This window comes from Chiloscyllium plagiosum, chromosome 26 (assembly GCF_004010195.1).
Source record: "Chiloscyllium plagiosum isolate BGI_BamShark_2017 chromosome 26, ASM401019v2, whole genome shotgun sequence".
Lineage (NCBI taxonomy): Eukaryota > Metazoa > Chordata > Chondrichthyes > Orectolobiformes > Hemiscylliidae > Chiloscyllium > Chiloscyllium plagiosum.
The window spans coordinates 10447206-10465144 of NC_057735.1; the positions used below are offsets into that span (position 1 = coordinate 10447206).

A 17939-nucleotide genomic window follows, 5' to 3' on the forward strand; every position below is an offset into this window, starting at 1 on the left:
CACTCCCTCAGTACTGACCCTCTGACAGTGCGGCACTCCCTCAGTACTGACCCTCTGACAGTGCAACACTCCCTCAGTACTGACCCTCTGACAGTGCAACACTCCCTCAGTACTGACCCTCTGACAGTGCAACACTCCCTCAGTACTGACCCTCTGACAGTGCAACACTCCCTCAGTACTGACCCTCTGACAGTGCAACACTCCCTCAGTACTGACCCTCTGACAGTGCAACACTCCCTCAGTACTGACCCTCTGACAGTGCAACACTCCCCTTGTACTGACCCTCCAACAGTGCAGCATTCCCACAGTACAGATCCTCTGACAGTGCACAACTCCCTCTTACAGTGCAACATTCCCTCAATACTAACCCTATGACAGTGCAGCACTCCCTCAATACTGACCCTGTAACAGTGTAGCACTCCCTCAGTACTGAATCTCCGGCAGTGCAGCTGTCCATCAGTACTGACTCTCTGACAGTGCCGCACTCCCTCAGTTCTGCACCAAAGTCTAAACCTTGATAATACGTCCCGCCTCTGTAATGAGGTTTATGGCCCACAGTATTGTAGCTTTGAGGCCAGAGTGCTGTCAACTTCCCATGGCTGGCACTATATTGAAGACCACTGTGTCAAGCCATGCCAGTGTCAAAACCTTAGCTTAACGTTGGAAGAGCTCAGCATCAGGTCAGAGTACATCTGATGAAATTACATCTCCCTCGAAACTGTGGTCCACCACCTGGGCTCACTGAGTTTCTGTATCTTACCCACGTCCAGGCACTTACTCACTGTTTCATGATTGCATCCATCTTTAAGACTGGCTTGATTGTCACAAAGATAAAATTCGGGCAGCTGCTTATAGCATGACACTGTAGCCGGGAAGGTGCTGTAATTCTGCATCTTGTAGTCAGACTTTGGTCTCTGTAAGGATTTAACACCCACTTACACCCTCACCTCATCCGTGTTTAATCTGACTGAGGCTGTTTGATCTGTCCTGCATGCATTTTCATGTCTTTCATTAATTCCTGTCTGTTGACCTGAGTGAGGTCTGTGAGGCCTGGCTTCTGTCTGTATCTGCTGGCAGGCATTGCCTGTCCCCTGGGTCTTCTTTTGCTCTGCTACTCCGTCCATCTGCTTGTTTACAGTTGAGTCCCATTCCCATGCACAATACTGCAGGATTCATCTGTAGACTGGTTAAACCTGGGTCTCCTTTCTCTTCAGGGAGGAGAAAGTGAGAATTGCAGATGCTGGAGAGTTGAGAGTGTGGTGCTGGAAAAACACAGCAGGTCAGGCAGCATCCGAGGAGCTGGAGAATTGACATTTCGGGCATAAGCTCTTCAATAGGAATGAGGCTGTCTCTGGTGAAGGGGTTATGCCCGAAACATCAATTCTCCTGCTCCTTGGATGATGCCTGACCAGCTGTGCTTTTCCAGCACCACACTCTCAACTCTCCTTTCTCTTCAGTTTGTCTGCTTGGTCTTATCTCAGCGTCCATAGTGTTATATGTGCATAGTCTGTGTGTCATATTCCATACAGCTTTTGATATCAAAAGCTGATTCTAAGTAAAGCCTAAGGATCTGTATGTCTCTGCTGCTCCACGCGCAGCGTACAGTGCCTGGATACATTTCCCTCGGAGTGGATATTATTTCCTGTTTTATTTCTAGGCAGAGGAGGTAGAGAAAGCTAATTTCAGTTGTCTCCTCAGTCTCCCCTTTCTCTCATCATTTCCTGTCCTCTTCTCTTGATACCACTCCAGTGCTCCTCCCCCCTCCCCCAGTCACTTACCCAGTCAGAAATTGCTGGAAAAGCTCAGCAGGTCTGGCAGTATCTGGGGAAAGAGATAAGATTTTGAGTCCTTGCCTGGATATAACTGCACGCAGTACTCTAGACGTGGTCTCACGAAGGCCCTGTACAGCAAGATATCTCTACTCAAATCCTATTGCCATGAAGGCCAACATACCATTTACCTTCTATACCGCTTGCTGCACCTGCATGCTTATTTTCAGTGACTGGTGTCCAAGGACCTCCAGATCTCCTCCCCTATCCTAATCTATTGCCATTCAGATAAAAATCTGCCTTCTGTTTTTACTCCTGGAGAGATTGATCTCAAATTTATACCCATTATACTTCATATGTCAAGCATTTGGCCAATTGCTCAACCTCTCCAATCACACAGAAGCATCTCTGCATCTTCCTCCCTGCTCACCCTCCCACCTAGCTTCCACTCCGTCATCTAAATAATTAATGTGTATGGTGAATAGCTGGGGTCCAAGCACTGATCCCTGCAGTATCCCAGGAGGCTGTTGCTTGGCAACAGACATGTTTATTCCTTCTCTTTGTTTCCTGTTTGCCAACTAGTTCTCTATCCATTTCATTACACTAGCCCTAAATCCATATGCTTTAATTTTGCATACTATCTCTTCTCTGTTAACCTTATTGAAAGTCTTCTGAAAGTCCAAGTGAAGCACATCCATTGGCTACCCTTTATCAGCTCCACTAGTTATATCAAAGGGAATGGGAGGCAGGAAGAGGGGACTGAGTTGGATGGTCAGCCATGATCATATTGAATGATGGAGCAGGCTCAAAGGGCTGAACAGCCTACTGATCCTCCTAGTTTCTATGTTTATGGAGTCAAATATGATTCTTCTTCAGAACTGAAAGGGTCTGGAAAAGTAGAGGGTTTTATGTAGTAGAGCGCTGTTAAGTAGCCATTGTTTTTGAGGGTCTATAGGCATCTCTCTCTGAGAGGGAGACAGACAAATGAGTCAACAGCTTGAGGGGCATTACTTAGTATCAAATGCAGGGCAAGGCAAGGAGACAGTCCTCCATGAAGTTGTGCACCACACTCATAGTCATCCAGCCAATTAAACACAGCAACTAGCTGACTTTTAAAATGCTGTCAAGGAGAGAAGAACTGCACAGCTGAGCCTGAAAAAAAATGTTCGAGCTGGACACAGTGAGATGACTTTGAATTTCAAACTCAGTTAGCAATTTGACAGAGTAGTTGGGTTTTGAGGGAAAAGATAGGAGGTTACATTGGTGTTCTGTCTGTAAGCATTGACATATTAATCATCACCATTATTTCTTGTCTTTACTTGTTTTTGCAGTGGCCCAGCCTCCAACCATTACCAAGCAGAGTCCAAAGGATTATATCGTAGACCCACGAGATAACGTGGTTATTTACTGCGAAGGGAAGGGGAACCCAACTCCAGCGTATGTAATTCTTTCTGTGCAGTGATGTGAGGGGTGCAGTATATTTCTGGGACGAGGAGATGAAGGGAGGGTGGTGGGGGACACAGAGTTTGAGAACATGTTCTGAGCCCCACAACAAACACTATTGTCCACTAGTGGCCACCTCTGAGCAATGAAGGAGCGTCGCTCCGTAAGCTAGTGTGCTTCCAATTAAACCAGTTGGACTATAACCTGGTGTTGTGTGATTTTTAATCTCTGAGCAATGTGGAATTAACACCCTCTGGTGTTTGGATCCAGGTACTGTAGTCTCATTGGCCAACAGAGCAATCTCCTCTCTCTCTCTCTCTCTCACTCACACACACAAATAGTTAAAAATCACACAACACCAGGTTATAGTCCAACAGGTTTATTTGGAAGTGCAAGCTTTCGGAGCTCCTTCATCAGGTAGGTACTTCCAAATAAACATGTTGGACTATAACCTGGTGTTGTATGATTTCTAACTTTGTCCATCCCAGTCTAACACCAGCATCTCCACACCTCCCTCTCTCTCTCACACACACACACAAACAGAAATTGCTGGAAAAGCTCAGCAGGCCTGGCAGCATCTGTGGAGAGAAATCAGAGTTAACATTTCAGGTTTGTTCTGAGGAAGGATCACTAGACCTGAAATGTTAACTGTGATTTCTTTCAGATGCTGCTAGACCTGCTGAGCTTTTCCAGCAACTTCTGTTTTTGTTTCTGATTCACAGCATCTGCAGTTCTTTCAGTTTTTATTTAGGGGAATCGCCTAATTGGAAACCTGACTTGTCAATGTAAACAGAATTTCCGCTAAATATCCAAGTACAATGCCAGAGAAAACGATGTGGAGAGGATATTGACTCCACCTCAATAAAACAGCTGAAAGGGCCATTCATCCCCTTGTGTCCCTGGTGGCTTTTTGAACCAACTACCAATCAGTACCACTCCCCTTGTCTTTCACCATACACTGGAAAATTATTTCCTTTTCAAGTACTTATCCTGTTCCTGTTCATAATCCTTTTCCATCACCTTACAGTGTGTCCAATCCAGACCAACAATTCACTATGCTAAAAAAAACACCCAATCATGCCTCTCTCACTCCTTTGCCCCTGTAAATCTGAGTCCTTGAGTTACTGAACTTCCATAAGACCATCAGAAATAAGCATAAGAGTAGGCCATTCGGCCCCTTGATCCTGCTCTGCCATTCTATAGGATCTTGGCTGATCTGACTTTCCACATGCCCACTTTCCTACATTTTCCCTATCACCCTTGATTCCCCTACTCATCAAGAATCCATCTACCTCAGCCTTAAAATACACAAGGACTTTATCCCAGGGCTCTCTGTGGCAATGTGTTCCAAAGACTCTCAACTCTCTGAGAGAAGAAATTCCTTCTCATCTCAGTCTTGGTGCCCCTTTGAGACTATGCCCTCCCTAGGTCCTAGGCTCTCCCATTAGGGGAAGCATCCTCTCAGTATTTACTCTGTCAAGCCCATTAGGAGCCCAATAGGTTTCAATGAGATCATTCTTTTAAATTCCAGTGAGTAGAGTCCCAACCTGTTTAACCTTTGCTCATATGACAATGCCTCCATACTGGGGATCATCGAAGTGAGCCTTCTCTGAACTGCCTCCAATGAAATGATATATTTTCTTTTAAAGGGAAGAATAATGGAATATTGGCCCACATTTCAAGGGAATTGGAGTGTAAGAGTAGGGAAGTCTTACTGCAACCATATATGGTGTTGGTGAGGCCATGTCTGGAGTAACATGAGAGAAAACAGAGTTAGCGTTTCAGAACCTGAAGAAGGGTCACGGGACCTGAAACATTAACTCTGATTTCTTTCCACGGATGCTGCCAGACCTGCTGAGCTTCTCCAGCAATTTTTGCTTTTGGTTCTGATTTACAGCATCCGCTGTAAGTTCTTTCAGTTCTCTCTGGAAACTGGTTGTATCCCTCAAGCAAATTACCTTTCCGCTTGGCTACAGTACATTGGCCTCTTTCCTCCAAATCATTCCTATCAATTGTAAATAGTTGTGGTTGCAGCATCTCTTATGGTGCAGTGGGTAGAATCCCTACCTCTGGGCCAGATACTCCAGATTCAAGTCCTTACCAAACAGAATTCACAATAGAACATAGAACATTACAGTGCAGTACAGGCCCTTTGGCCCTTGATGTTGCGCCGACCTGAGAAATTAATTTGATGCCCATCTAACATATACCAGTCCATTATTATCCATATGTATGTCCAATGCCCATTTAAATCCCTTTAATGTTGGTGAGTCACTAACATTGCCCTTTTCCAATGTGAATACTGATGAAAAGTATTCATTAAGCACTTTCCCTATGTCCTCAGGCTCCACACACAACTTCCCACCACTATCTATGATTGCCCCTAATCGTACTCTAGTCATTCTTTGATTCCTGATATACCTATGTGCCTTAGGGTTTTCCTTGATCTTATCCACCAACAACTTCTCATGTCCCCTCCTGACTCTTCTTAATTCTCTCTTTAGATCTTTTCTGGCTAACCTATAACTCTCAAGCCCCCTAACTGAGCCTTCATGCCTCATCCTCACATAAGCCTTCCTCTTCCTCTTGACAAAAGCTTCAATTTCTTTAGTAAACCATGGCTCCCTCTCTTGACAACTACCTCCCTGCCTAATAGGTATATACTTATCAAGGACCCAGTAGCTGTTCCTTGAATAAGCTCCACATTTCAAGAGTGCCCAAGCCCTGCTGTTTCCTTCCCCATCCTATGCATCTTAAATCTTGCCTAATCACATTGTAATTGCCTTTCCCCCAGTTATACTCCTTTCCCTGCAGTATATACCTATCCCTGCACATTGCTATTGTAAACAATGGTCATTATCACCAAAGTGCTCAGCTACCTCCAAATCTAACACCTGGCTGGGTTCATTCCCCAGTACCAAATCCAATGTGGCCTTGCCCCTTATTGGTCTGTCTACATACTGTGTCAGAAAGCCCTCCTGCACACATTGAACAAAACCTGACCCATCTAAACTACTTGAACTATAGTATTCCCAGTCAATGTTGGGGAAGTTAAAGTCCCCTATAACAGCTACCCTGTTACTCTCACTTCAATGTGAATCATCTTTGCTATCCTTTCCTCTACATCCCTGGAACAATTTGGAGGCCTATAGAAAACTCCAAACAGGGTGATCTCTCCTTTCCTGTTTCTAACCTCAGCCCAAACTACCTCAGTGGATGAGTCCTAAAACATTCTCTCAGCTGCTGTAATACCACCTTTGATTAACAATGCCACACCTCCCCCTCTTTTACCATCCTCTCTGTTCTTACTGAAACATCTAAATCCCGGAACCTGCAACAACCATTCCTGTCCCTCCTCGAGCCATGTCTCTGAAATGGCCACAACATCGAAATCCCAGGTACCAACCCATGTTGCAAGTTCACCCACCTTATTCCGGGTGCTCCTGGCTTTGAAGTACACACATTTCAAACCAACATCCTGATTTGCCAGTGCCCTCTCACGACCTTGTAAACCTATCCCTGACCTCACTACCCTCAACCTCCTGTACACTGGAACTACAATTCAGGTTCTCATCCTCCTGCTGCACTAGTTTAACACCCCCCCACCTCCGCCAAAGAGCATTAGCAAATTCCACTCCATGATATTGGTACCCTTCTGGTTCAGGTGAAGACCAACCTGTTTGTAGAGGTCCCACCTTCCTCAGAAAGAGCTCCAATTATCCAAGAATCCAAAACCCTCCCTCCTGCACCATCCCTGCAGCCACGTGTTCAGCTCCGCTCTCTCCCTGTTCCTTGCTTCCCTAGCATGTGACACGGGCAACAAACCAAAGATAACAACTCTGTTTGTCCTCACTCTAAGCTTCCCCCACTAGCTCCCAGAATTTCTGCCTTAGATCCCCACCTTTCTTCCTGTCTATGTCGTTGGTACCTATGTGGACCACAACTTGGGCCTGCTCCCCCTCCCACTCAAGGATCCCGACAAAACGATCAGAGACATCACGAACCGTGGCACCTGGGAGGCAACACACCAACCGTGAATCTCTCTCGTTCCCACAGAACCTCCTCTCTGTCCCTCTAACTATGGAGTCCCCAATGACTACTGCTCTGCTCCTCTTCGCCTTTCCCTTCTAAGCAACAGGGACAGACTCTGCGCCAGAGACCTATGCCCCATGGCTTACTCCTGGTAAGTCGTCCCCCTGAACAGTATCGAAAATAGTATACTTGTTGTTGAAGGGAGCCACCACAGGGGATCCCTGCACTGCCTGCCGGTTCCCTTTCCTACCCCTGGCTGTAACCCATCTACCTTCTTCACGTGGCTGTGGAGTAACTAGCTCCCTGTAACTCCTCTTAATAACCCCCTCCACCTCCCAAATGATCCGAAGTTCACCCAGCTCCAGCTCCAGTTCCCTATCATGGTTCTCGGGGAGCTGGAGTTGGGTGCACTTCCACAAATGAAGTCAGCAGGGACACTAGTGGTGACCCTTACCTCCCACATACTGCAGGAGGAACATTCAACAACCTTAACCTCCATTCCTACTATTCTAAATTCCCAAATAGACTGCTGGAAAAAAAAACAAATGAAACACAAAAGAAAACAGTTGTCACCTTACCAACTGCCGCACAGAACTTTATTTTTGGTTAGAGCGGCGCGCTGGCTCAGTGGTTAGCACTGCTGTCTCTCAGCACTAGGGACCCAGGTTCAATTCCAGCCTCGGGTGACTGTGTGGAGTTTGCACATTCTCCCCCTGTCTGTGTGGGTTTCCTCCGGATGCTCCGGTTTCCTCCCACAATCGCAGGTCAGGGTGAATTGGCCATGCTAGGTTGCCCATGGTGTTAGGTGCATTAATCAGGGGGAAATGGGTCTGGGCGGGTTAACCTTTGGAGGGTTGGTGTGGACTTGTTGGGCTGAAGGGCCTGTTTCCACACTATAGGGAATCTAATCTAATCTCATCTAGAGGAGGAGGATGGGAGGGAGTCACTACCCGAGTAGTGTTTCAGGTAAAGCAACCACCCAAATATGTGACCTCGTGACCTCTCCGACTGTGTCCAGGAACTGAAGAAAAACCGGAACTAAAAGAAATTTAAACCGTGTACTCACTATCCCGAAGTGGCTTGTTAGGCTGATAATCAACCCAGGAATCATCCCATCACCTCCCAGCTCTTCCCCAAAGAGAAATAAAGTAACCCTGAAGATATACTAAAGATAGTTAACCCTTCAGCCAGCTCCCCTCCCAGCTGCATGGCCACTCGGTTCAGTGCACATTGATTGGGATTCCGGTTCTGGAAGATACTGTCACACATGGACCTTGGAGGTCCATACATCAGAAAATTAATCAAAGGTCATTGGCTGTAGATGGGAATGTGGAATTCAAAACACAAGCAGATCAGTCATGATCCATTGAATGGCAGGGCAAGCTTGAGGAGATGAATGGCCTAAATTTCTACATGTATGTTCGTAAAAGGTCTAAGATTAGATTAGATTAGATTACTTACAGTGTGGACACAGGCACTTCGGCCCAACAAGTCCACACCGACCCTCCAAAGAGCAACCCACCCTCCAAAGAGCAACCCACCCAGACCCATTCCCCTACCCCTTCCACCTAACACTACGGGCAATTTTAGCATGGCCAATTCACCTAACCTGCACATTTTTTGGACTGTGGGAGGAAACACACAGGCAGTCGCCTGAGGTGGGAATTGAACCCGGGTCTCTGGCGCTGTGAGGCGGCACTTTCCTTGGGGAAAGTTCATGTTTCTGCAGTCAGGCCATTAGACATGCGTCAGCACCTGCACTTGGAGGAATCTCTCCATGTTTAGAGTGGTCCTCAAGGGTTGATCAGCCCGGTGAAATGAGGACCTGGGATTTTGACCTGAGCACTTCCCAACAGGATGGGGAATGGAGTGATGACTTGGTTCGATGGTGTGATGGCTGACCGTGTCTCCACAGCTTCTCGTGGACTCGCAATGGAAAGTTCTTCAATGTCGCAAAAGATTCCAGAGTGTCGATGCGATCGCGGTCAGGCACCCTCACAATGGACTTCCGTTACAGCGGCCGGGCGGAGGACTATGAGGGGGAATACCAGTGCTCAGCCAGAAATGACTATGGAACTGCACTCTCCCACAAAATATTCCTTCGAGTCTCCAGTAAGATCAATCTGTACATTTGATTAGCAACTCTCTTTTACACGGAACGTATCGGGGTAGGACTTTGTTTTGGTGATGGTTCTGGATTCAGAATCCAGCGAAGGTGAAGTTTGATCTCACTCTGGATGCTTGCCAGTTTGAATTAAGAAATAATGATCAAGCTCCAGTCAGAATGAGCGGGGGAGAGCAATGTATCACGGTGAGACTACCTGACCAGCAATCCAAAACTCCAGGCTTAATGCTCTGGATGGGGAGGGGTTCAAATCCCATCATAGGAGCTGCTGGAATTTAAAACTAAAATATTACATTTTACGAATAAATCTGGAGCTAAAAAGCTAGTCACAGTAAATGATAACCATTAAACTGCTATTTGGCTATTGTAAATTTCACCTGGTTCACTGTATGTTAGGAAATCTGCCTTCCTTACCTGAACTGGCTGATACAGTATGTGTCTCCAGACCCATAACAATGTGGTTGACTCATGGACGAGCAAGCCAATCCATTCAAGTGGCAATTAGGAACAGGCAATAAATGATTAACTTTCCAGTGACCACCTACATAGTGTGAACATGTGAGACCTTTCCATTGAAGAAATCTAGAAGCCTTGCCCATTCACGTCCATGTGACACTTCAATCTCTGACCAAATTGCTCTCTGAATTGGCTGGCCAACATGTTGCATTCTGGGAATTGGCAGTAGATGTAGTCCTTGCCAATGGGGGCCATTGCATGGGCTTGCATGATCGAATGAGACCATGTTGTATTGCCCACATTGTTTATGTGAGACTCAATGACTTAAAAGTCAAGTCCATGGTCGATACCTTGCCCATTATCCCAATCCTTCATTGTCTCCCTGAAACCAAATTTGAAATCTTTTGCCTTGTCTACAAATCTCTGAATGCTCCTGACCAGATCTTGACAAACTCCTCTAGTTTGTCCTCTTCCTTAAGCTGACTAGATCCCACTGAATTAATTACTCTTTTCTGACCCTCCTGGAGCTCTCTTCTTAAACCTGTCCCACTTCCCCAGCTTCCATGAAATGTGAAGATCTGTGGCATTATTTCAATAAATATAGGTGAGTTATATCTACCCAATGTCCAAGTTAATACTTATTCCTCAGTCAGCCTCATTGAAACAGATGACCTGGCCATTTTCACATTGCTGTGGGAGCTTGTTTTGTGTAAGTTGGTTGTCACATTTCCTATATTATCAACACTAACTCTACTTCAGAACTGTTATGTTAGTTGTAATGCTCTTTGGGAATGAATGACACTCTGGAAAGGCAAGTCTTTTATCTCTTTTAAAGACCCCTCAAGGCCCACATCTGGCCCACTGATTTGGCCAGGGCTTGTTTCAAGTCTCCAACTCAACAAAGAGAAAAGACAATGGGAGCTAAGTTTCCATGGAGGCTGGGAGTCTCAAATAAGGAGGGAAAATGGTGGATTGCATTTCCTGCATTTCTTCAAAACCTGTACCATTTCAAATCTTTCCTAGTTCTGATGCAATGCCATTGGCCCCAACACGAGGTGTCATCTAATGCCCTTCCCTCTGCTGGATTGGGTGGTGAGGGCCATTTAATCAGGCAAGGGCTGGCACGGTGGCTCAGTGGTTAGCACTGCTTCCTCACAGCACCAGGGAGCCGGGTTCATACAGCCTCAGGCGACTGTCTGTGTGGAGTTTGCACATTCTCTCTGTGTCTGCGTGGGTTTCCTCCGGGTGCTCCAGTTTCCTCTCACAGTCCAAAGATGTGCAAGTCAGATGGAATAGCCATGGGAAATGCAGGGTTATAGAGTAGGTTGGATAGAATGCCCTTTACAGGGTTGGTATGGACAGAATGGCCTCCCCCTGCACTGTAGGGATTCTATGGGGGTGGGCAGTGGGGACCCTGACTCCACTGGGATTGAATCATTAGCAGGAGACTCAGGGACAGATCCCTGCTCCCATTGGCTCACCATCTGAAGACCTACATTTGGAGTCCATAGCATTGCTGCTGATAGTAATGCGGCAGGACAGGCAGATATCTGTGAGGTGGAAATGGGCCCCCTGTTGGCTCAGGAGGGGATGTTCCACTTGAGCAAACGCTTTCCATACTTGACTGAGGGACCCAGCATCTGCAAAGAGTTTCACTGAGAGATACTTCTTGCCTTTGCAGTAGGCCCCTCCCCAAATCCCTCACCCACCCCCTCTCCTAATGTCTTGGGAACCCCTTGATAATACTGGCCAGTGCAACAAAGCCTTTGATTGGCCAGCAGCTCTCAGTGCGGGTGTACCTTGCACACCTGTAGGTCCTCGATCCTGGGAAAGACTCGACACCGTCCATTGAAGTGCCCGAGTGGTAGACAGCATAGTAAAATGTCCCTTATTGAGGCAATGGGAGGCTCTGAAACTGGAGAACAAAACCCATAATGTCTCCGTGAATCTAGCCTGTTATTTCAGTCTCCACAGGTACTGTCAGGATTTTATGGTCTTTTTTATTACCAATATCCCTCCCTCCTGTAAATGTTCCCATCAATGGTATTTAAAATTGGTCTGCTTTCCCCTTTGCTGCTTTCTCTCTCCCCCCCCGGTTGTCTACCTAGAGGTGTTTGAATCCTAACAAAGGCTCCAAGTTTGTTTATAGCTGCTGCTGTTTGTTCCTGGATGTATCTGAACTCGGTGTGACGTGCTATCACTGACAGTCCCTCTCTCTGTCTCTCTGTTTGCTACCTGACCTGTAGAGGCACCCCTGTGGCGTAAGGAGGTCTTAGACCCTTTCCAGGTACAGGAAGGAGCACCCTTGATTCTTCCATGTCAACCTCCTGCTGGACTTCCCCCTCCTGTCATCTTCTGGATGGACAGCAGTAAGTTTAGCTACATAGCTGCTTGGGGCTTTTAAATGCTGTGAAAGTTTAACTCCTTGGGATCAAGGCTATTGCATATCCTCATTAACATTTGTGATGTTGACTTGTCACCAATTCTCAACCAGGTCGCTGTATCTATCACTTCTTTCTGATTTTTCTTGGAGAGATGCAAAGATGAGTCTGGTTCATTGAAGTTTGTTTGCAGAACTGTTAACATCTTTGAGCTTGCAGATGGTTCAGGGAATGCCTTCTGGAATCTTCTGCCTTCAGGTGTGTGGAGTCAGTCAGTTGACCCTTTGGGTCCATCCAATTGAGCACAATCACACAGGGCAATGAATGGGGAGCAGTGGTAGTGTCCCTAACCCAAGTCCAGGAGTCCTGGGTTCAAGTTCCACCGGTGTTGAATAACTTCTCTGAATGAGTTGATTAGACAATATCTCACAGAGAAAGAGCAAAGGATCTGAGCAGTTTGCTGGGGGGGGGGGGAGACAGGCGATAGGAAAGCAGGAGATATTGAATGGAATCCTGCTGGAAAAAAGGTGGCTTTGGTACGAGGAGGACTGATGCTTCTTTACGAAAGAGAACAAGTGAAGGTAAGAGGGCTCTTGTGGCACAATGGTAGTACCTCTACCTCTGAGCCAGGACGGCTGAGCTTAAGTTCTACCTACTCCAGAGGTGTGTCATGACATCTCTACACAGGATGATTGGGAAACTATCTAGAACAGAAAGGTGCTATATCAATGCAGGTTATTTCCTCTTCCGACTCCATTATGATTGAGCTCCCTACCTCTCCCTCACCATTGGTGGTCTGCATTGCCCTTGGTGGGATTTGCATGTAATTTAATCAATTGAAAACATGAGTAATTTATTGGTGGTGGGTAATAGATGGAAATTAAACCATGGGTGATTTGGTCATGGGAAAGAAGGACGCGTGCAGTTGTGTGCAAGAGCACATCTGGATATATAAAAACAAACTCATAAACAAGAGGGATCGTCTGATGCAGTGGTAGTGTCCTTTCCTCTGAGCCAGTAGGTCCAGCTTCAGATCCCAGGGTCTGCAGAGGTGTGTAATAGCATCTCTGAATAGGTTGTTTAGAAATAGCTTGATTAATGAACAACAGGCCATTACAATCAAACATACATCAACAAGTAATGAACATGAGCATTATGTAGCAGTCTGTTTACTTGGTCAATAATCTTGGGTTTTCAGGGTTTAGTGGGTCAGGTTAAGCTCTCTGCCTCGTTTAAGACAATATTCACATCCACAAGCATCCACTCCCTCCACCACTGACAGTCAGTAGCAGCAGTGTGTACTACCTACAAGATGCACTACAGAAATTCACCAAAGATCCTCAGACAGCACCTTCCATACCCACGACCACTTCAATCTAGAAGGACAAGGGCAGCAGATACATGGGAACATCATCCCCTGCACGTTCCCCTCCAAGCCACTCACCAGCCTGACTTGGAAATATATCACTGATCCTTCCCTGTCACTGGGTCAAAATCCTGGAATTTCCTCTCTAACAGCTTTGTGGATCAACCCGCAGCAGGTGGACTGCAGCAGTTCAAGAAGGCAGCTCACCCCCACCTTCTCAAGGGGCAACTGGGGATGGACAATAAATGCTGACCAACCAGCGACACCCATGTCCCTCAAATGAATAAAATAAAAAACAGTGGTTTGTCATTGTCAGTGGTGTGAAAGGTGCTCATTGTGTATCACCATCCTTGTTCTATACCATATTGAGCCGACAGCACATTCAATGTCAATTCACTACGATTGTGTTCAATGCTAGAGACTTAGATTATTTTGCCTACTTCCTGTTGCTTTGCCTGCCGTTCCTGCTGCATATTTTATATTTTTCAATGTCGAAGAGATGCTCGTTTCTAATTGTGCAGCTGCTTATGTGTTACAAACCTCTCAACTCACAAACTATCTGCACACGTGTTCATGCTACGTCAAGCTTCTCTGCTTGCTTCCGTTCTGAGTCAACACCCAGTCTCAATCAGTCATATACAGTGAGCATAGATCAGCTGTCAGACACAGTTCAGTTTAGTTGAACAATTGAACGCTGTGGCCTGGATTTTCACCAAGTCAGGATGGATGAGGGAGTTGACAACCTTAAACTGCTGCCATCCTTTTTCCCGTTAATGCAACCTTTAAAAGAAGCATCCACAGCTTCCATCTTCTGTGGTACTGGGCAGAAGTGGGTACTGCAGAAGTTGGAGATTAGAGTCAAGATTAGAGTGGTGCTGGAAAAGCACACTGTTCCGATAAAGGGCTTTTGCCTGAAACATTGATCTTCCTGCTCATCGGATGTTGCCTAATCTTCTGTGGTACTGTGTCCCTTTTAGAGTGGCAGTCCAAAGTGACCATGTATCACATGGTGTGGTACTCTAGTCTGTGTGTCAGAATGTGTTGGAAGGAGCTGTGCTGAGGGGTCTGAACTAACCTGCAACGGGGAATGCTGTATCACAGGAGGATATGAAGCTTGAAACTTTCAGCAGTAGGAGTGTACAGTGAATGATGAGAAACATATCAAAGAACGTTAATTGTTTTAGTCACTTGGTCAACTCCACCCAATAGTGTTGTATGGGTCTTGGAGTGGCGAGAAGATGGTGGGGCCATAACTGTACACATGGAGTTTCTGGGAGAATAACTATATTACAGAAATGTGAGGTATAGATAAGGTGAATGGCAGGTGTCTTTTCCCAAGGGTGGGGGATTTCAAAACTAGGGGGCATATTTTTAAGGTGAGAGAAGAAAGATTTTAAAAAGACATGAGGGGCGTTTTTTTTTACACAGAGTAGTTTGTATGTTGAATGAACTTCCAGAGGAAGTGGTGGATGTGGCTACAGTTACATTTAAAAGAATTTGAATAAGTACTCAAATAGGAAAGTTTAAAATCACACAACACCAGGTTATAGTCCAACAGGTTTAATTGGAAGCACACTAGCTTTCGGAGCGACGCTCCTTCATCAGGTGATAGTGGAGGGCTCGATCATAACACAGAATTTATAGCAAAACTTTGCAGTGTGATGTAACTGAAATTATACATTGAAGAACTGATTATCTGTTAAGTCTTTCATCTGTTAGAATACAGTGATAGTTTCACTTCTTTCATGTGTAAATCACAAAACCCTCTCACAAAATCACTGTATTCTAACAGATGAAAGGCTTAACAGATAATCAGTTCTTCAATGTATAATTTCAGTTACATCACACTGCAAATTTTTGCTATAAATTCTGTGTTATGATCGAGCCCTCCACAATCACCTGATGAAGGAGCGTCGCTCTGAAAGCTAGTGTGCTTCCAATTAAACCTGTTGGACTATAACCTGGTGTTGTGTGATTTTTAACTTTGTACACCTCAGTCCCACACCGGCATCTCCAAATCATCAAATAGGAAAGGTTTGGAGGGATATGGGCCAAGTGCAGGCAGGTGGGACTAGTTTAGTTTGGGATTATGTTCGGCATGGACTGGTTGAACCGAAGAGTCTGTTTCGGTGCTGTATGTCTGTGTGACTGTAATAAATATTTGGGTGGCAAAGATAAAGTTATATTGGTATGTAAAATGTAAGGAGATAGAGTATTGTTCTTGGAACTAAGATCTCTTGTCTCTTTTTAGTGATGGAATCGATCCCTCAGAATAAACGTGTGTCTCAGGGCCTGAACGGAGACCTCTACTTCTCCAACGTGGTGCGTAGTGATGCACGCTTTGACTACATCTGTAATGCCCGGTTCCTCTTCACACACACCATTCAACAGAAAAACCCCATCACCATCAAGGTGATAACCAGTAAGTATCAAAGGACCACCCTCTACCTCCTCCTGTCGCAGCTTTCAGTCACAATACTTATCACTGGGCTCCAAAGGATAGGAGGTTGTGGATCAATGTTTAATTATGTATCTTTCACCCTTTCTGAGGATGAGTTTGACTTGCAGAATGTGATGCCAAGAAACCCAATGCCCAGCAGCTCAGTGTGGTACAAGGTGTCAGGGATTTTGGGCACTGTGAGGGGATATTTTCAGCAGGTAATGTGAACCATTCTCTAGTTCCTCATCCATAGAACATACTGCTTATAATTACAGCCAAAACATTCCTGATGGAAATTACACCAAAATCAGGTAAAATTATTTTCAATGTTGCATGAATGCTCAGTTTTAAAGGGTTCATGTCTTTGTCAGGGAGAGTGCAGAGGAGATCATAGAATCCCTACGGAGTGGAAGCAAGCCATTCAGTCCATCAAGTCCACACCAACACTCCATCCCACCCAATCCCTGTAACCCTTCATTTCCCATGGCGAATCCACCCAGCCTACACTATGGGCAATTTAGCATGGCCAATCCACCTAATCATCGTTGGACTGTAGGAGGAAACCGGAGCACCCAGAGGAAGCTCACACAAACACAGGGAGGATGTGCAACCTCCACACAGAGAGTCACCTGAGGGTGAAATTGTACCTGGGTCCCTGGTGCTGTGAGGCTACTGAGGCCCCTAGAGATCTACTAAATTGATAGCAGGCATGAGGGATCTCGATTATATTGGAACACCAGGGAAGTTCACAGAGTCACAGAAGTACAGAAGGAGGCCATTCGACTCATCCTGTCCCCATTGGCTCTCCAAATGAGCATTCTGTCACTCATATCTCTGCATATTGTTTCTAACCAGGTAATACCTTATTCCCTCATGAATGGCTCCGATGAACATGCCTCAACCACAATTCTGCAGTGTGTTTCAAACCCTAACCACTTGGGTAAAAAATTTCTTTCCCCCACGTTTTGCAAATCACTTTAAATGTGTGCCTTTTCATTTTATGAGAGAGAACAGTTTCACCTGTCTATTCTGTCCAGTTACATATTGAGAAGGTACAGTTATAATAAGAGTTGAGAGAGGTGTTCAAGATCATGAAAGGTTTTGTTAGATTAAACAAGGGGAAGGTAATTTCAGGATTAGGGTAGTTCACTTCCACCTTGAGTGATGAATGAAGCAGATACTTAGGAACGCGACCATCTGCAAGTTCCCCTCCAAACCATACACCATCCTGATTTGGAAATACATTGTGGTTCCTTCAGTGTCACTTGGTACAAATTCTGAAACTCCCTTCTCAGCATCATTGTGTCACTTTAGCATGTGGACTGCAGTGGTTCAAGAAGGCTAGCTCACCACCACCTTCTCTGGGAAAGATAGGAATAGGCAAGAAATAGTGGCCCAGCTGTAGGACCCCTTAACCCATGACTGTGTAATTGAAACAAAATAAATCTGAGATGAGGAGAAATTTCTTCAGTCAGAATGTGGTGAATACTAGAGAACTGAGCGAGTTCAATCGTTGAGCTTATTTAAGAGAGGCGGCGATAGAGAATGTTGGTATCAAGGGCCAGGAGATGGTGTGGGAGAATGGTGTTGAGGTAGATGATCAGTCATGATCTATCTAAATGTTGGAGCAGGCTCAATGAGCTAAATAGGAGAAAGTGAGGACTGCAGATGCTGGAGATTAGAGTCGTGAGTGTGGTGCTGGAAAAGCACAGCAGGTCAGGCAGCAGCCAAGGAGCAAGAGAATCTGCAGTGGATTCTCCTGCTCCTCGGACCTGCTGTGCTTTTTCAGCACCACACTCTCGATTCAATCAGCTGAAAAGCCTATTCCTATTGCTATGTTTCAAGGTAGAATTTGTCAACAAGCAGAAGGTTTGGTGAGTAAAGAACACAGATTTAAGTAAGTTGGCACAAAAACCAGAGATGGTGA

At 45.6% G+C, this 17939-nt stretch overlaps 1 protein-coding gene across 17 annotated transcripts in view; it reads left to right on the forward strand.

The window, feature by feature from the left end:
* The window catches only part of nfasca (neurofascin homolog (chicken) a), a 300495-nt gene that overhangs the window by 170730 nt on the left and 111826 nt on the right, over positions 1-17939 (forward strand). For all 17 annotated transcript variants that reach the window (XM_043716460.1, XM_043716472.1, XM_043716466.1 and 14 more), the window contains 4 exons: positions 3101-3206; positions 9160-9356; positions 12072-12194; positions 15824-15994. In XM_043716460.1, coding sequence (XP_043572395.1) covers positions 3101-3206; positions 9160-9356; positions 12072-12194; positions 15824-15994 — 597 coding nt within the window. The remainder of the gene's footprint in view (positions 1-3100; positions 3207-9159; positions 9357-12071; positions 12195-15823; positions 15995-17939) is intronic.